The 16,757-nt window shown below is 33.5% G+C and overlaps 2 protein-coding genes across 4 annotated transcripts; both read right to left on the bottom strand.

Moving 5' to 3' along the window:
* Positions 1-5,479: 5,479 nt before the first annotated feature.
* LOC132701078 (odorant receptor 30a-like) lies at positions 5,480-7,996 on the bottom strand. Of its 2 annotated transcripts, none has more exons than XM_060668745.1 (7): positions 7,750-7,996; positions 7,366-7,605; positions 6,992-7,310; positions 6,376-6,475; positions 6,229-6,321; positions 6,001-6,156; positions 5,480-5,695 (listed from the first exon to the last, which is right to left on the bottom strand). In XM_060668745.1, exons 1-7 carry the CDS (start codon positions 7,949-7,951, stop codon positions 5,642-5,644), a joined length of 1,164 nt encoding a protein of 387 aa, XP_060524728.1. In that variant the 5' UTR covers positions 7,952-7,996; the 3' UTR covers positions 5,480-5,641. The 2 variants fall into 2 exon arrangements, with proteins under 2 accessions (XP_060524728.1, XP_060524729.1); XM_060668746.1 differs by having other exon boundaries at positions 7,366-7,602.
* Positions 7,997-8,989: 993 nt separating this feature from the next.
* Positions 8,990-15,723, bottom strand: LOC132700865 (odorant receptor 30a-like). Of its 2 annotated transcripts, none has more exons than XM_060668437.1 (7): positions 15,525-15,723; positions 15,131-15,370; positions 14,755-15,073; positions 12,405-12,504; positions 12,251-12,343; positions 12,035-12,190; positions 8,990-11,853 (listed from the first exon to the last, which is right to left on the bottom strand). In XM_060668437.1, exons 1-7 carry the CDS (start codon positions 15,682-15,684, stop codon positions 11,800-11,802), a joined length of 1,122 nt encoding a protein of 373 aa, XP_060524420.1. In that variant the 5' UTR covers positions 15,685-15,723; the 3' UTR covers positions 8,990-11,799. The 2 variants fall into 2 exon arrangements, with proteins under 2 accessions (XP_060524420.1, XP_060524421.1); XM_060668438.1 differs by having other exon boundaries at positions 15,131-15,367.
* Positions 15,724-16,757: the final 1,034 nt, after the last annotated feature.

Raw genomic sequence — 16,757 nt, 5'->3', positions numbered from 1 at the left:
CACGCTTGCTTATTTCGCACTCCCAAATAATTGCTATCAATTTGTGAACTCCCATGTTTTATAAAAAATAACTAAGGGGGTGGGAGGGTGTTTCATTTACCAACTTGAATTTTATTAACACGCTTGACCAATAATTTCACACGTCCATTAAAAATAAACAAGCGAATGAAAAGAGTTTTCCCTTTTGTGACGCCTATGGATTTGAGCTCAGTCGCGCTACGGACTTCAGAAGAAATTTTCCCAGGGATAATGAGAGAGTAGAATATCAACACATGCTTATTACAGGGGTGATATACATAAGCCATAACGGATTTCAGACATTTTAGCCTTGCCTTTTTACCATTCAATTATTTATGGGTTGGAATACCAGGCAGAGGATGTTTTCTTAAGCCGTGACTGTGTTTTTAACATATTTTGTAAGCACCTTCTTAAGAGAATTATTCAATCATGTGCCAAGTTTGGAAGTCAGTTTGGGAAATAGGCAAGTAACCTCACTTTTGGTAACTTTGTAATATTCTAGTTTTGGTTGGTTAAAGCGGTTTTACGGTATTTTGATGCAAAAAGCTTTTAAAATTATGTTTTGATTTTTTAACATAATCTGAAGACAAGAAAAGCGATGAATTCATCCAGATTTAGTAACAAAGGAATTCAAAAATTCCGTACCTTAATAATTGGGTAATTCAATTGCATTAACCATCAAGATAAGCACTTTAGCGATTGCATGATTCAGAAACTCAATTTACACCTCAATTTGTAGTGCAGTAGTGCGGTGTAGAAAAAGAATATCCCCATAAAATCTTTAAAAGCAAATAGTATTCTTAATACAATTACAAAAAAAAAACTTACAATAAATTAAAGTAAAACTTTTTCCAGCTGCATTTAGAATGGAATTCAATGTACTTTTAGATACCCATTACGTCATTTAGCTTTAATTAAAAAAAATATGTTTATATGTATTAATGCTACAAAATATTAAGATCATTTTATGGTACATTTTAAACAATTATAACATATTTTTCGGTCTAAACAACTAGGACGTTTATATTTATTTTTTTATTTTATATTTTTCTGGTAAATCCTTATGAACTAAGAGAGCTTTTATTTGTGAATGTAATATCGTTTGCAAAGTAGTTGAAGTCTTCTTATCAATAATGATTTACTGAGAGATAAAGATGAATCTAAAATACAATTACTACTTATTAAATTATAAATGGTGAACGAATTTATATTAGCTTGATCTAGCATTATAAAAATTTGTTACCTTGGTTAGTTAGCCTATAAACTTTAATTACTAATTTTTGTTAGCAATAGATTTTATTCGCATATCTGGAGTATTATGTCTTTAAAAGAAGTAGGATCATGTGTTTGCTATTGAAGAAATATCTCATATTGCCAACAAGTGACCTAATATGGGCAGCTTTAAATTCAACTCAAAATTTATACGGGTGTTATCTTAAACTTCGAATATCTCAAAAAGTAAGAAAAATTTTAATATAAGATAAATTACAAACTTACCTTATTTTTTATCCTAGAATTGATTTGAAAATCTTGAAATTTTGTTAATTGAATTGGCCAAAATGGCACCACCTATTTGGGACACCCTATATCTGCTGAGGCGCATCTGTCAAACTGATTGAGTAGTGCATCATCTCCTTAGTCCAATCATTTGCCTAAACTATGCAAGATTCGATTAGGAATTTCTTAACAAACTGACCTTTATTTTAACCAAGGATTCGAAAAATGTCGATATATACAGGGTGTTCCAATTAAAATAACAAAGTTGATGTGGCAGTGGACAGTTTTGCGGCACCCTGTACTCTAAACGTTTCCAACTTTAGACATCAGAAAGAGTTGGCTTCGACATTTACCTGGATGATAATATCGTTGCAATTCCAAGCAAATTGTGTTGATTGTGTAAGTCAATACTACGGATGCTATAAACCTTTCGATACCCTAGAAATGCAACTTATGAAATCATATATTCCATAAATACTACGACTCTGAGATGATCGTTAAGTTTACCGATCTATCTAAAATGACGACCTGTTAGAATGTGTTTGTTTACCAACCAAATCTTTGACATACGGTGCGATCAAAAAAGAAAATCTTTATAAACATTACTTCATAAGAAACATTACTCTCTTAAATATCCCTGTATGAAAAAACGCTTATGTGGAATATACGCCTAAAACTGAAAACAGATCAACAGATTATTTTCGAACAGATCTAGTTAGATGCAGAAAATAAAAGAAGTTTTTTCTATTTAGTTAACTTTTAGTTTTGCATATTGGGGAAAATCTGAAAACGCTGAAAACAGATCAACAGACTATTTTCGAACAGATCTACTTAGGTCATAGGTCTTATTTTGACTACCCGTCTAACCCAACATAGCAACAGATAGGTCAATAAATAATGTACACGTAGTAAAGATATTAGTTTGGTGTGAAATTCATATGCTGCTCCAACATAGGTACTGGTTTTCACTCCTTAAAATTGTGATTGTTCGAAGAAGTTCGACGACAGGTTTCGATTGATATATAACAACTGGAGTTTATATTTTATTCATGATATCAAGTTGTTTTCATTTCAACCGACCAACGTTCGAGTTTATCTTTATATTTGTCTTAGCAGGCACGTCTGGGGCTCGAGAGATAATCGGCGAAGCATAAATTAGCTTAATTATGCTGGAGTAAAAAGCGAAAAGTATTTTCTTCAATATTACGTTCCGAAATCATGTTTCGCTTAGGTTCACGTAGAAGTAGACTGGCAATTTTATTACAGCGGTTGAATTCAAAGATATTATAGTTTCAATGAAATGGATTCAAGGACGTATGCACATCTTTTAAGTGTTATTTAATTTGAACCTCCATGGAGATGAAATACTATTTTATTAACATCAACGACAAAAAAAGACAAACTTTTAACAAATCGTTTGCAAACGAATTAAAAGAATAAATGTTTATTTTGGGTTGGCCTATTCGCCGGTGGCGTTAATATTGCGATACCCTGTATTAATATGAAAATATTAGCACAAAATCTCATGCAATTTTATTGAAAAAACTAAACGACTCGGAATATTTGCGCACTTTCTCTCTTCATTGAGAATGGCACTCCGGCACCACATGTATTTCACAAAAAATTTTCCTAGGGTTAATGAAGGAGTAAGACTGGAAAACATATTTACTACAGGAAAGATGTACATAATCTATAAAGAATTTCAGACTTTTTAGTGTGGTCTTTTTACCGCTTACCGTGTTTTTTTGGAAAATTACGTGTTCTTTAATCTCTTTGGTAGGTACATGCTTAAGAGAATTATCTAAGCATGCGTCAACTTTATGGGTTACTATGGCGTTTTGATAACTTTGTGATATTGTCATTTTTGCTGGTTAATGCGGTTTGACGGTATTCTGATGCAAGAAAAGTATTTGAAAACAATTCGCATTCGAATTTTATGCAACAAGTTGCCAGCAGCTTCACATTTTACTTGTAGGAGACGGAACGTGATCATTCTATCAGAAAATTGGAACCACATACGGGACTGACGTTGTGAACTTGATGGGATCGTTCACCAACATCAACCGAAAACTGGCACAACAGAGAAACCGACGACCTGTGGCGTATACCTCGACAATTGAACAACACCAACACTGGACAACTTGTATTTGGAACCTACAAGATTGTAACCGGTATATCAAGTCACTAGCACGTACTTTGAAGCTTTATATAGACATTCTATGTAAAAACAATACTTTAAATGGTTTTCTATTGGCACAAAACATTCAATATAATTCATAATTTAATAAAATAAAGAATAATAATTTAAAAAATCATCAAACTATTTAAGCAGATGAAAGATCATTTACTTGAAGACGGTTGTGGTTTTCTAGAATTATGGCCTCAAAAAGACATATCACTTAGATGCCCAAAATATTATGGCTTATCCAAAGTCCACAAAGAGGGCTGTAAACTACGTCTCATAGTGTCCTGTATCGGAGCAGCTACAGAACCTTTGGTAGGTTTCGTTGGTTAGATTTTAAGCGCTGAATTTAATAAATTTAGAATTAAGGGCACGGTGTGCAAGTTCCTCAAGGTTTCGTTCTTGATTCTTTTGATGTAGTGTCCTTTTTTACAAATATCGGCCTAGAATTGGTATTGTCACTTTTAGATGAACATTTCAATTTGTTTGAACCTAACTGCAATATCCATAAAAACAGTTTATTGACATCGTCTGCTTCCTATATAGCAACAAATTCTTTATTTTTAGCAAAAACTAATATCAGCAAATCAAGGGTCTCCCGAGGGGATGCGGAACTCCCCAGCGTTCGCCGAAGTTGTGATGATAATTACGTTCTAGATAATTCTCCTTTTTCAACCATCCGATATTAAGAATCCAAGGACTCTAGATCTTTCTGTTCTCAATTAAAAGTCCAATGTTCTTTATGATCTTCAATATGAATGCGAGAACCTATACACAGGGCAAACATCCCAAATGTTGAAATACACACAAAAGTGACTGTAAACACAAGGCAATGATCGTTATCACCAAGTGGAATTCAACAATCCTTATATCTTAGGAAATAGGAAAAAAATGGTAGGTTCCAGGAAATGTGCTCCATCCATCATTCTACTAACCATAAAAAAATTAAAACTCTCAGGTTGTCACTTACGTAAAGTCGTGTAATGCTGGTTGCCTGTAATATTTTTGTTGATCTTTGATCCTACTGGGTACTGAATTATTGTCTGTGGGTTTTTGTTTGTGCACGACCAATTTTCCACCTATCGAGTTGCCTGTAAAAATTCTCGTGGAGCGAATGTTTTCAACAAGATCGAATTTGTGTCCATGTCGATCCCGGGATTTTTAATTTGTACTTAACGTAACCTTACATAATCAATGACAAGTCGTCATGATATAGATGTTTTTTTAATTTTTAATTTTCTGTAAAGTCTTTATCAATGGCGAGCAAGTGGTTCTCTAGTTGTTGCAATTGTTCTTGGAGCCGCTCTGTTGTTAGAGGATAATTAATGACATTGCCTTGTGTGTTTCTTCTGTTTTTGTGGTGGGATGCTTCCCTTATAGATTTTACAGTCCTGAGGAACCCTGAATACTCGGGAATGCTTGAATTGATAATAAAACGTCGCTAGTAAATGAGCATTTACATATTTAATTTAAATTTAATTTAAACTGCAGGTTTAAGTGCGGACACTTACAAGTGACATCAAAAATTAATGTGGATGAATAGAATTGGGGAAAGATGAATTTCTTCTTTTCTTCTTGTCTGCATGTTTTAAATTTTGTCTTGATCTTATCACAGTAAATTTTAATGAAATATACATTAAAAGAATAATTTTTAGCCACTGCAGGCAAGATGCTAAGGTGAACAAAATTTATTTAAGATGAAAGGTTGCTCGCATATTAAATGCGTCTCCTGGTCATTTTCACTCCTGCCGGTGGTTCCGGTTTAGAAAAAAAAGAGAAAAATTTTCATAAAATAAAAATTTTATATGAGATTGGGTTACTAGTTCTAGTATAGATTACTAAATTAGTTTGTTTTCACTCTAGTCCAGAGCTTGATTTATTTAAAAAATATATTTCGGCGAGTTTATAGCACATCAGGTGGGTCTGTCGACAATGTCGAAGTAGTCACTTGTCTCCATTTGTCATAACAGAAGCGTAGGAATATGCCAGTTTGAGCCTCTGAAATGAACATAATCTTATCAGTTCCGCATTTTTTGAGGAACTGAAAAAATACATGCTCACAAAATGTCATGCGATAAATCATTTCTTCTACTATGGTGTAAATTTTGTACATGTATTTTTAAGGTCGTAATAAAATGTGTCCTAAAATTCCAACCAATAACTTCGGCAAGCTGACTAGTTTCAAATATTTTCAAACCCCCAGTCGAAATTCATCAAAATTAGATTTTTGTTCTGTTATACGAACATATATGCATAGGACATACAACCCTCAGCAGTAGTTCCTAACAGTTATGTATATTTACCGAGATTCCAACATCCAAGTCCATAACTCCGAACCTGCCGATCATCAAGCTCAGCGGCTTCTGACATCTCATCATCATTATATGCGCAATGACAATGATCTTCGTATCGTAGTCGTACCACTTGCTTTCGAAGAGAGCTTTGGCCAATTCTGTGCTCTAAACGTTTCCATAGTTAAACATTAGATAGAGCAAAATCGGGAAGTTTGATAATTTAATAACGACACTTACCTGAATGATAATTTCGTTGCAATTCCAAGCGAACATAAGCAATTGTATGATTGTGTAGGTCAATAGTACAGAAGCTATAAACGGTTCGATGCCCTAGAAAATCGTATTGGTAAACTATGAGCGATATCATTCAATATTTTGACTTACCGCAGTGATTTGCAAAATTTGCCCCGCAAACGTAATTGATAAAACCATATATTCCATAAATATTATTACATTCAGATGGTCGTTAAGTTCACCCACATATCTAAAATAATAACTTAATACAAATTTCAAAAAGGCGAAGATTGTTAAATCTTTAATATCTATATTAATAGTGACAAGGCTCTTAACTGATATCGCATATATTTTGTTTATTAACGTAGAAGCATATTTGGAACACATAAATAGAACAACGTGAGACAAAAACAAGGACAAGGCTATGACATATGGGGTGGTTAAAAAAATTCTGGGACTTTTCATTTTTCTCTTTCATTATCATTTTATAGATTCAAATATACGATTATATGGTATATTTACCACACCGGCAAAGCAAAACTCAAAACAAATCAATCTTCAAACTAATCTTTAAAAACACTTGTTGAAAATGCGATATGGAATCATTCCTAAAAGAAGACAAAGGACAAAAATGAAATGATATAGATTGCTGCCCTACTTTATAGATTTAACATGTTGTTCCCATAAAAAACAAGACTTCTTCAACCGGGGTTATTGTTTTTAGAATGAAAACTTCTATTTAATTATAATTGAGCTGTTCATGTACCGAATCAGTTCCTGGTGTTTCACGCAGAGCATCTTCAAAATGTTTGGACTCGTGTCATGTTCATTCGACCCAAATTGACCGAAATTTCTGAAACTGTACTGAAGTAGCTTGAGTTGGAGCCGCACGAAAAGTATAATGGAATTGACAAACGCGTTTACTATCGCCGCATAAAGTCCTCCAAGAGTTGGTCGGATGTTCTGATCCACCAAGACAAGCACGTAATACTTGTTTCTATCGAACGGATACCAATAATTTAAAAACAAAGGCTTATCTGTTGTATTGTAATTTTGTTTGAAGTACTTGTAGCAGTTATAGTCTCCTAAAATATAATCCGCAACACCTGGAGTGACAAATCTTCAACAAATCGTTCTTACCAATCGTAGCAACATATAGTCCCATAAATAATATGCAAGTAATAAGGAGAGTGATGAAGTTGTTGTTAAGTTTCGTATGAAATTTGTATATTGTTTCCACGTCAGTACTGGCGCGTGCAGCCAAGTGAAATTCTGACTGTAAGGCAAATCGAAGAAGTTCGACGACAGGTTTCGATTGACACATTAACATTTTGGTGATTACCGTCCCGAGGAACACCATCATGCCGATATTACCAACTGCTGGAAGCAGAGTTTTTACATCTTGGAGACAGGACACCGACAAAGAACCTGAGTCTTTTTTAGTGAGATAAATAAATTATATTTAAAAAAATGTTTTCGTGTCAACCGACTAAAGCACTTTTTTATCTTTAGATTTTTTGTTACCTGCAGCCGAATCGGATTTCAATAGGGCAGGCACTTCTAACGCTACGGAGAAAATCAGCGAAATAAAAATTAGCTGTATTATTACGCAGTATACGGCATAAAATCTCTTCTTGGATATCGAAAATTCCTCTTCTATTTTCCACATACCGGTAGCGATCATCAACCACCTTATGTAGCGAAAGTATATTCCAGTTGAGTTCATGATTAAAACTGCAGCCAAGAACACCGACTATTTTAATTTATTAAAATATTTCTTGCCATGGCGCGGCGGTTTAGTGCAAAGGGGTTGATTGTTTTAAAGGAACAGCAGGTATGTTCATTGGCGTACCTACATTTTTTAAGTCCGTCCTAAATTTGTTGCCTACCGACTTGACGTTTTGTATTACGATTAAAATATGGCGATGACATCATATTGAGCCTCCCACTACCAGATCTCGTAAGCGGTTAGAGTAGAGTATAATTTGCAGATTTTTTCAAACTCAAATAATTGCTATTAAACTGTGGACTCATATTCTATATATTTCATCTATATTCTATTTTTTTATTCTATATTCTATTAAATATGTAAAAACAATCAACTAATAGAGGTGTTTCATTTAAAACAGCATCAACTGGTAATTTTACAAACATTTTCGTCCAAAAAGTTTTAAAAAATGAGACTTTCGTATTTATAATTATGGGTCACCTTGTAAGGTGCAAAAAAAAATACTGGCAACTTATGTAGATTATTTATTCTTAAACAACCATTAAATAAATTAAAAACAACAGATTAAAAATATTTGAATTTATTTTCGTGACGCCTATGGATTTGAGTTCAGGCGCCTATGGACTTCAGAGCAAATTTCCCAGGGCTAATGAAAGAGTAGAACCGGGAAGCATACCCACTTATTACAGTAACGATATCCACAAAGGACGCCATTTTTACGTTCAATTATTTACTGTTTGCAATACATGCGGAGGATAGTTTCTTACTCTGTTAACGTGGTTATGGGAATGTTACGTGTTCCTTAACTTATTTGGTAAGCCTTTCTTACGCTAAGTTTGTAAAGCAGATTCGCTGGTTAAACCTGCTTCATAGAATTTTTATTTAACAGTATTTTAAAATAGCTGTGTTTTAGTTTTTCGTCATAAACTAGTTTTATTAAACAAAAAAAATTGTAAATAAATATTTGCAAAAATTCAATTGTTATGATACATTTTTCTGAAATTTCAGTTATACTTTTTACAGTAAGGTGGCAACGCTTTTAGAATATGAAATAAATATCGAAATGATAGGAAACTAGGCATCATCTATGAATATTGGTTGCATATTATTGTAATTTGATTGTTTTTATACTTATGTATAGATGTCTAATGACAATGAAGAAATGAAGGAATCAACCAGCGATTAGTGAGGATGAGCAGAATTGCAGAACAGATGGATAATTTTCTCATCATGTAATCTATTGTTTGTTACTTTGACGCCACCGTGCATAACATAGTTCAGTTAAAGGGCTGCCGTCGTTGGTGATGACAAGATATGGAAAAGCTTAGTTTATTAAGATTTAGTTTCGATTTTTTGCGACATCTTCGTTTCTGCCAAATAGAATTTCGCGTTTATTTGTATTTAGAAAATCTGATGAAACTATTCACTTGTTTCCACCTGTCATAACTGAAGGGTAGCAATATGCTAGTTTGAGCATGTGAAATGAAAAAAACACATTCATTGTTGTGTTTTTTGTGGAACTGAAAAAAAAAAACAGCACCAAAAATCATAGGATTGTTATTGTTATTAGCTTATTATATGGGAGTAAATTTTGGGCGTGTATTTGCAAAGTCGTAATAAAATATATGTCTTAGAATGCCAGCAATAACTCTAGGAAACTGGGTAATTTCAAATATTTTCAAAAGTTCAGTGAAAATTTAGCATGCCTATTAATTTATTTATTGAAGTAAAGTAATCAACAGGCTAACGCCCAATAACAGATTACAATCAATCAACAGTTAGCAAACAACAAAAAGAGAACAAACGCGTACATTTTAATAGTTAATTGACCATAAGTTATGATATAACAGGAAATTGGTAAACAACAGTAAAGAAAAAAGGAATGTGAAAGAAATATAAAAATTTATAAAATTATAGTTCGAAAGTTGCAGAAACCATTATGAAAAATGTCCCATCACAGAGTTCACTATTTATTAAGTTACACATTCTGTACAGTATATTATTTTGTTCTAGATTAGTGTAAGCTCTAGGTAGTTCAAAAGTGATATTATTCCTTATTAAATATGCAGGCATAATAAATCTTAATTCACTAATTAGAAAAGAACAATCTATTCTGGCCTAAACCAGTTTATAAAAAAAATTTCCTTCTTTTTTCAAGTGTGTAACACCAAACTCCTCAATCAAAAAGACGTAGGGTGTATCAAAATAATAAATACCATACTTCTTATAATAACGGTACTTCAAACATTTCTTCTGAATCTTTTCTAATTAATCTACAGCCAACTAACTCTAAATCTACCGATCATCAAGCTTAAGAAAGAGATAAACGGCGAAGTATAAACCACTTCACAAAGTTGACGTATAAATGTCATATACTATATGTTAACCATACTAAACTTTGCACGGTATTTAATCTCCACGAAAATGGAACTCTATTTGACATATTGTTTAGATCGCTTCTTATAACGAGATAAAACTATCCAGTTTAAAGATGTGGGTAACTTTCTTGTGGGAAAACTGCACAATCTTACATTTAGAATGGGGGTGGATATCTTTGCAGGGTTGACGTCCATTCAACGGTTTTAAGTTAATTTTAGTTTGTTTATTTTATCTATGTGTTTCAATAGATGTTCTACTAAAATTAACGGCAGAATTAAGTATGCGTTACCATTTAGAGATCCTTGTTAGAGAGATAGTTGCATTTCAGTAAAAGCAATAAATAAAATGCAAATTGAATTGAATTGGAATCACTTTTCCATTGATACCTGGGACTACAAGCTTTTGCAAATCCGAAAAAAGACACAAAACAGAAAATGTTTTTAATTTTTTACGCGGATGTGAGCTCAGGTGCCCTATGTATTTTAAAAGAAATTTTCCCAAGGTAAATGAAAGAGTAGTACAGGAAAACATATACGCTTATTACAGGGACGATATATATAATCTATAAAGGATTATTTACGGGATAGAATACCAGGCAGAGGATATTTTCTTACTGTGTCAACTGTGTTTTTTGGAAAGTTGCATGTACTTTACCATATTTGGTGAGTACCTACTTTCAAAAATTATTCAAACATGTGTGAACGCAATTTTCATTGGTTAAAGCGGTTTTATGGTATTTTGATGCATGAAACGTATCGGAAAATATTCTCAATTTTTCATCGCAATTTATAATTAGAATATAACAAAATGCTACAAAAAAGGCACCTACATCGATTGGAAACTCATTTGTATTAATGAATGATTTTTCCGAAACATTACGGATAATTTCTGATTGATGATCTGATGATCAGCAAGAAATTTTGTGGCGACGCTTTTAAAATTTGAAGGTAGGAATATGGATAAAGGTTAATAAACTGATGACAATAAAGAGATGAAATAAATAAAAATATATTGACAGGTTAGTTTGGATGCGCAGAATTGGGGGACCAGAGAGATGGATCTTTATTTTCCATTTCTCCGCTTTTAGCGCACTTCTCAGCTTCGTTATGATTTTATCAATATCACTTTTAATCCGTTTCATTGACAACGTATCGGATGATTTATTTATTTGCTTACTATATTTAATTTTTATTTTATTTAGTTTGTTTCTCAAGAGCATTTAATTAAATTCCTGTTTTCTGCGCTTATGGATTATTTAAATTTATGCTAAAGTGTGTTACGCTTAGTTTTGCATTTTGTTTGTATTTAGAAGTTGTCATAAATAATTAATTAATATTATTCTGCTACGATAAATGCGACAAATTTGAACTATATCTCGGGTACATCGGGTAGTAGTAATTTGTCATTATGGTGTCACTATTGTAAATTTATTTTAACAATATTATCTACCGACATTGTCGAAATAGTCACTTGTTTCCACTTGTCATTACTGAGGCGTAGGAATACGCCAGTTTGAGCCTCTGAAATGAAAATAACTGAATTGTGTCGATATTAAAAACAAAAACAAATAATAAAATGTCCTAAATTCTCTAATTTAAAATATGTTTAAAAATAAATTCTAAGTTCATTATAATTACTATTAATGAAGAATACTTTTTATTTAATTTAACTTGGCCATGCTACCTAAATTTATGTATTTACCGAGATTCCAACATCCAAGTCCATAACTCCGAACCTGCCGATCATCAAGCTCAGCGGCTTCTGACATCTCACCATCATTATATGCGCAATGACGGTAATCTTGGCATCGTAGTCGTACCAGTTACTTTCGAAAAGAGCTTTGGCCAATTCTGCGCTCTATCCAAAGTTCGATATTAGAAAAAGCAGAATTTAAGAATGATATTAAAAATATCTTACCTGGATGATAATCTCATTGCAGTTCCATGCAAATATCAGCAATTGTATGATGGTATAGGTTAATATTACAGAAGATATAAAAGGTTCGATGCCCTAAAATACCAATCCTGTTACTGTGGTCGAGATGACGGGTCCATGATTTAAAATGCCTTACCCTAGTGATTTGTAAAATTTGTGCTGCAAACGTAACTGATGAAACCATGTATTCCATAAATATTATTATGCTGAGATGTTCGTTAAGTTTACCGACATATCTAAAATAACGACATATTATAATTATCAAAATGACCGAAATATTTTTACCCTAAATATTGAAGCAAACTGAATAATTACTTATTACTGATTGATATCGAATATACTTTGTATAGAAGGCGTATTACATGTAGCATAGCAGAATTGCAATTAAGAGTATTTTGCTAATCATTTTGTTTTTTTTATATATTCTTAAAACCAACTACCTAGATCATCTCATATAAAGGAAGGAAGACAAAGAGCTTGACATACGGTGTAGTCAAAAAGCACTACTATTAATTATATTGAAGAGCACTGTCGGTTTTACCGAAAGTGAGATCAACTTTATTATTTTAAATGAAACACCCTGTATATTATGACGTATGAAATGTTTATTTTTTTGCGCTAGCTCTAATAGTTTCGGAGAGAACAGGATTCTAAAATTTTCCATTTTAAATTTTCCTCAGTTAATGCTTTATAGAAAAATAAAGCGGAATTTCGCTTTTAACGGAAATACAATAAAAATTTGAGTGTGTGGTAATTTTTCCCAATGGGAACGCCCTAAAAGCCTCATTTGTATTATTCTGAGGTCAATTTACAATAATTTCTATAATTAAGCGTTTTTATGTATGTCCAATACTGATTGAGCCAGAAAAAATCGCAGGGTAGCCAAGCGCATTTATACGGAGCGGTTCACAGCTCGTCCTTAGCAAGCAGTACTTCTATTAGTTGGAGCATCATTTGAAAAGTGAAAATCACCAAGTACTTGACAAAATTGAAAACAATTTTATTTTAAATAAAGTAACTTGTGTAGCAGTGGACCAAACAAGTACACTGAAAATTGGACCGTGTTATATGCGCACGCGTACGGTTCCTTGTGGTTGGCGGTAGGGCGTTATCGTTGTCTGGGCGACGAGGTGGAAAGCGAGTTGGGGCTGCTCTCTTTCTTGTTGTTGGTTTTATAATCGGTTTCCAAGCTGTTGGTAATCGTTGCGTATCGTCTCTTGTGTTTAGGTTATTTTGGTGTTTTTCTATTTCGATAGCTTCCCTGACTATTCTTTTATATTTGTGTTCCTCTCTAGCAATTGTCCTTGTGTTATCAAAGTCTGTTGTGTGTCCAATATTGCTTACATAGTGGGCTATTGCAGAAGTTCTTTCGTCTTTGGTTACAGCGTTGCGGTGTTCCTCTCTTCGTACCTGTATCCTTCTGTTTGTCTGGCCAATGTAGCTCTTGTCACAGTCCTTGCAGGGTATTTCATACACTCCTTGGTCCTCCAGTGGGATTTTTGTTTTTGCTGATGAAATTACATTGGCAATTTTCTTGTCTGAATTAAAGATTGTTGCTATTTTGTTTTTCTTAAGGACTCTGCTTATTTTGTCTGTTGTTCCTTTGACATAAGGTAGGAGAGCTTTGCCTATAGGTTTGTCTTCTTCTTCTTTTTCTTTTTCTAACAAGAATCAAACATAAAAGAAAGTTCGAACAGCTGAAAGAAACACAGAAAACTACGAAGAATAAAATTAACCAAGAAGAACCGCCGAAGAGATTAGTGTATAATCTTTCCAAATACCAAATCGATGAAGCGACAGAAAGTGTACTTGCCAAAGGTTTCAACTATGCTATAGCCCCCACAAAGATTCCGGTAGAAACCATCATCTGTGGAATGGAAACCTCGATAAAAGATCTAGAAGAAAATACTGCTGAAGTTATCAGACAAGAAGTTTCTCAGATACTACGAACAGCCAAACCACCGAAGAAGAATCTGTCAAAGGAAGAGTCCAACGCACTACGGGAACTACATAACAAGATAAAAAACATTTTCTACTCAGATTTATCCATAGGTTTCAAAAATGGAAAAATATTTAGGGTGTTTCATTTAAAATAATAAAATTGATCTCACTTCCTGCAAAACCGGACGTGCTATACAATTTTTTAATGTGTCAAAATGTATCTACACTTTATTTAATTTCCCAATTTCAATTTTTTTGCATTTTTTTTTTGAGTTATCACATTGCTAGTAATTCTACCTGATATATGTCAAACTGGCAAAGAAAAAACAAATCAATAAGTTATTTTCAAATATCTATATTCTTTTAAAAAGAGTATTTGTGGATATGATAAAATTATCTCTAGAATTCACCGAATTCAACTAGAAATGAATGAAATGAAATTTTATACGTTTAGCTACCTTAATTTGTAGGTTTAATTGTCGGCACAGCCAAAAAAACTTTGCTTCAACACAGGATTGTTGAAATTTCAATTTTATTATAATTACCGAATCAGTTCCTGGTGTCTCACGCAGAGTATCCTCAAAATGTTTGGGTTACCGTTATGTTCATTCGGTTCTAATTTGTCAAAGTTTCTGAAACTGTACTGGAGTAGTTTGAGTTGGAGTCTCACGAAAACTATAATGGAATTGACAAACGCGTTTACTATAGCAGCATAAAGCCCTCCTAGAGTTGGTCGAATATTCTGATCCACCAAGACAAGCACGTAATACTTATTTTTATCGAAAGGATACCAATAATTCAAAATTACAGGTTTCTCAGTCGCATTGTTGTATCGTTTGAAGTACTTGTAGCAGTTGAGGTCACCTAAAGTATTATCCACAACATATGGAGCGACCGATTTCCTTTTAACACCCGTCTTACCAAACGTAGCAACACATACTCCCATGAATAATATACACGTAATAAGGAGAGTGATAAAGTAGTTGTTTAGTTTCGTGTGAAACCTGTATATTGCTCCCACATCAGTACTGGCGCTTGCAGCTAAGTGAAATTCGGACTGTAAGGCTGTTCGAAGAAGTTCAATGACTGGCTTCGATTGACACATTAACATTTTGGTGATTACCGTCCCGAGGAACACCAGCAGGCCGATATTACCAACTGCTAGAAACACAGGCGTTGTCTATGGAAAATCTTGGGAACCATAGTGTAGTGGTAAACTAATTGAGTTTAGAACGATATTAATCACACATAGGACTCAAATAATTAAAAATAAACAGCTGACCAAAGTACCATTTTATGTTTGGATTTTTGTTACCTGCAGCTGGATCTGATTGCAATAAAGCAGGCACTTCTAGAGCTATAGAGATAATCGGCGAGGTACAAATTAGTTGTATCATTATGGAGTAAAAAGAGTAAAGTCTTTTCTTGGGAGCCGGAAATTCTTCTTCTATTTTCCACATACCGGCCGCGATCATCAACCATCTTATGTAGCGAAAGTATTTTCCGCTCGAGTTCAGTATTAAAACTGGAACTGAGAACACTGACAATTTTATTTTATATTATTTACATTTTTTTTGCAACGGGGCTGATGGCTTCAAACGAAATGGGCGGTATCTTCAGGGGCGCACTGCTTCATTCGGTTGTCATCGCAATATCGGAGTTACTTAAGAGAAAAAGAAAATGATATATGTGATCTGCAAATCGTACTTATAATATGACGTTTTTTGCTCTATCTGCTTGATCGCATTCTGTTTGAAGCCGAACGTTTGGTCTTTGTGGCGTCATCGTCAAAGCGGGAGTTTTATAAAAAACAAAAAATAATAAACAAAACAGACTAAGCGACTTTGTAAGTGTGCACCAAATACTGAATATTTAGGACTGAATTAAAAAAATAACTAATCAATTCAAAAGGTTTGCTACGCCTATGGATTTGAGCACAGTCACGTTATAGATTTCAAGGGACATTTTCACGCCAATGAAAGAGTAGAGTTGGCAAACATACCTACTTATTACAAAAACGATATACATAATCCATAAGGGGTTTCAGAATTTTCAGCGACGGTTTCTTTAACGCTCAATTATTACGGTTCGGGATAATTTCAGGGGATATTTTTTTACTCGGCGAATGGATTTGACACGTATTCAAGCATGCGGGTAACTATGCGGGAAATGAGTTGGGTAAGTCCTAGTGTTTTGATTTTGCTGTTAAGGTGACTTGACAGTGTAGACATTTTAATCTCTTTTATAAACGATGTAATAATTAGTCGTATCTAGACTCATACGAAGTCTCGCTGATATAGAAATATTGCAATATAACAAACATTTTTAATATTAGTTGCTTTAAAGGTCATAAAAAAAATATAATTCAAACTAAACTATTTAAATATCTTCTGTATTCTTCCTGCGTCTGTAGTTGATGAATTAAACTAAAAATTTGGCCAATCATCTTACTGGCTTGACTGAAACTGGTTTGCACATGCTGAGATACCTTTTATAGGGAGGCGGACCCAAAAGAGGGACATGAACATAGTCTCGGTTGACTGCTAGG

The sequence above is a fragment of the Cylas formicarius genome, unplaced genomic scaffold (genome assembly GCF_029955315.1).
Source record: "Cylas formicarius isolate icCylForm1 unplaced genomic scaffold, icCylForm1.1 PGA_scaffold_4__25_contigs__length_36172078, whole genome shotgun sequence".
NCBI lineage: Eukaryota > Metazoa > Arthropoda > Insecta > Coleoptera > Brentidae > Cylas > Cylas formicarius.
The sequence above is the reverse complement of the archived record's forward strand: the minus strand, read 5'-3'. Positions and strand labels throughout refer to the sequence as shown.